Source organism: Gadus morhua, chromosome 17 (genome assembly GCF_902167405.1).
Source record: "Gadus morhua chromosome 17, gadMor3.0, whole genome shotgun sequence".
NCBI classification, from domain to species: Eukaryota; Metazoa; Chordata; class Actinopteri; order Gadiformes; family Gadidae; genus Gadus; species Gadus morhua.
In genome coordinates, this window is record NC_044064.1 from 10,394,674 (window position 1) to 10,395,420 (window position 747).

Genomic DNA, 747 nt, shown 5'->3' on the forward strand with positions numbered 1-747 from the left:
CCAGGACCAGTACGCCGACGCGTCCATCGGCAACGTGACGGGCTCCAACGCCGTCAACGTGTTCCTGGGCATCGGCGTGGCGTGGACCATCGCCGCCGTGGTGTGGCGCTCCCGGGGCAAGGCCTTCCGCGTGGACCCGGGCTCCCTGGCCTTCTCCGTCACGCTCTTCACCATCCTGGCGTGCGTGTCCGTGGCCATCTTGCTGTACCGCCGGCGGTCCTCGGTGGCCGGCGGGGAACTGGGGGGGCCGCGGACTTGCAAGCTGATCACGTCGCTGCTCTTCGTGTGCATGTGGTTCATCTACATCCTGCTGTCCTCGCTCGAGGCCTACTGCCACTTCCCCAGCTTCTAAGAGACCACCCCCCCCCCCCCCACACTGGGGTGAGGAGTGGGGGAGGGGTTAGGGGGGGTGGGGGGAGGGGGGGCGAGGGATGAGGGGTTCCTACTCTGGCTCCTCTACACTCTGTCAGGGTGCTTGGCCAAGGGTTGGGGGGGGGGGGAGAGAATAGGGGTTTAGGGTTGGGATTTGAAAATAAAGAAGGCAGGTGTGGAGGATGGGAGGAGAGGAGTTGGGAGTGGAGGCTTATCCCCACAGGGGAAATGTACCGCCACAGTTCAAAGAGAGAGACAGAGGGAGAGAGTAGGAGGTGGAGGTAGGACGGGGGTGGAGGGGGTGGTTGACATGAAAGGGCTGATGAGAGCTCGGGCTAGTTTGGGGAGCAGCGGTGAGGGGGTGAGGGGTGGGGG

General features: G+C 64.7%; 1 protein-coding gene across 1 annotated transcript in view; it reads left to right on the plus strand.

Annotated features, from left to right (window-relative positions):
* Nucleotides 1–394, plus strand: part of slc8a4b (solute carrier family 8 member 4b) — a gene marked incomplete in the record, with an annotated part of 62,219 nt that extends 61,825 nt beyond the window's left edge. Inside the window, 1 exon segment of the mRNA XM_030339191.1 lies at nucleotides 1–394. This exon segment is cut by the window's left edge and continues 28 nt beyond it. Coding sequence (XP_030195051.1) covers nucleotides 1–352 — 352 coding nt within the window.
* Nucleotides 395–747: the final 353 nt, after the last annotated feature.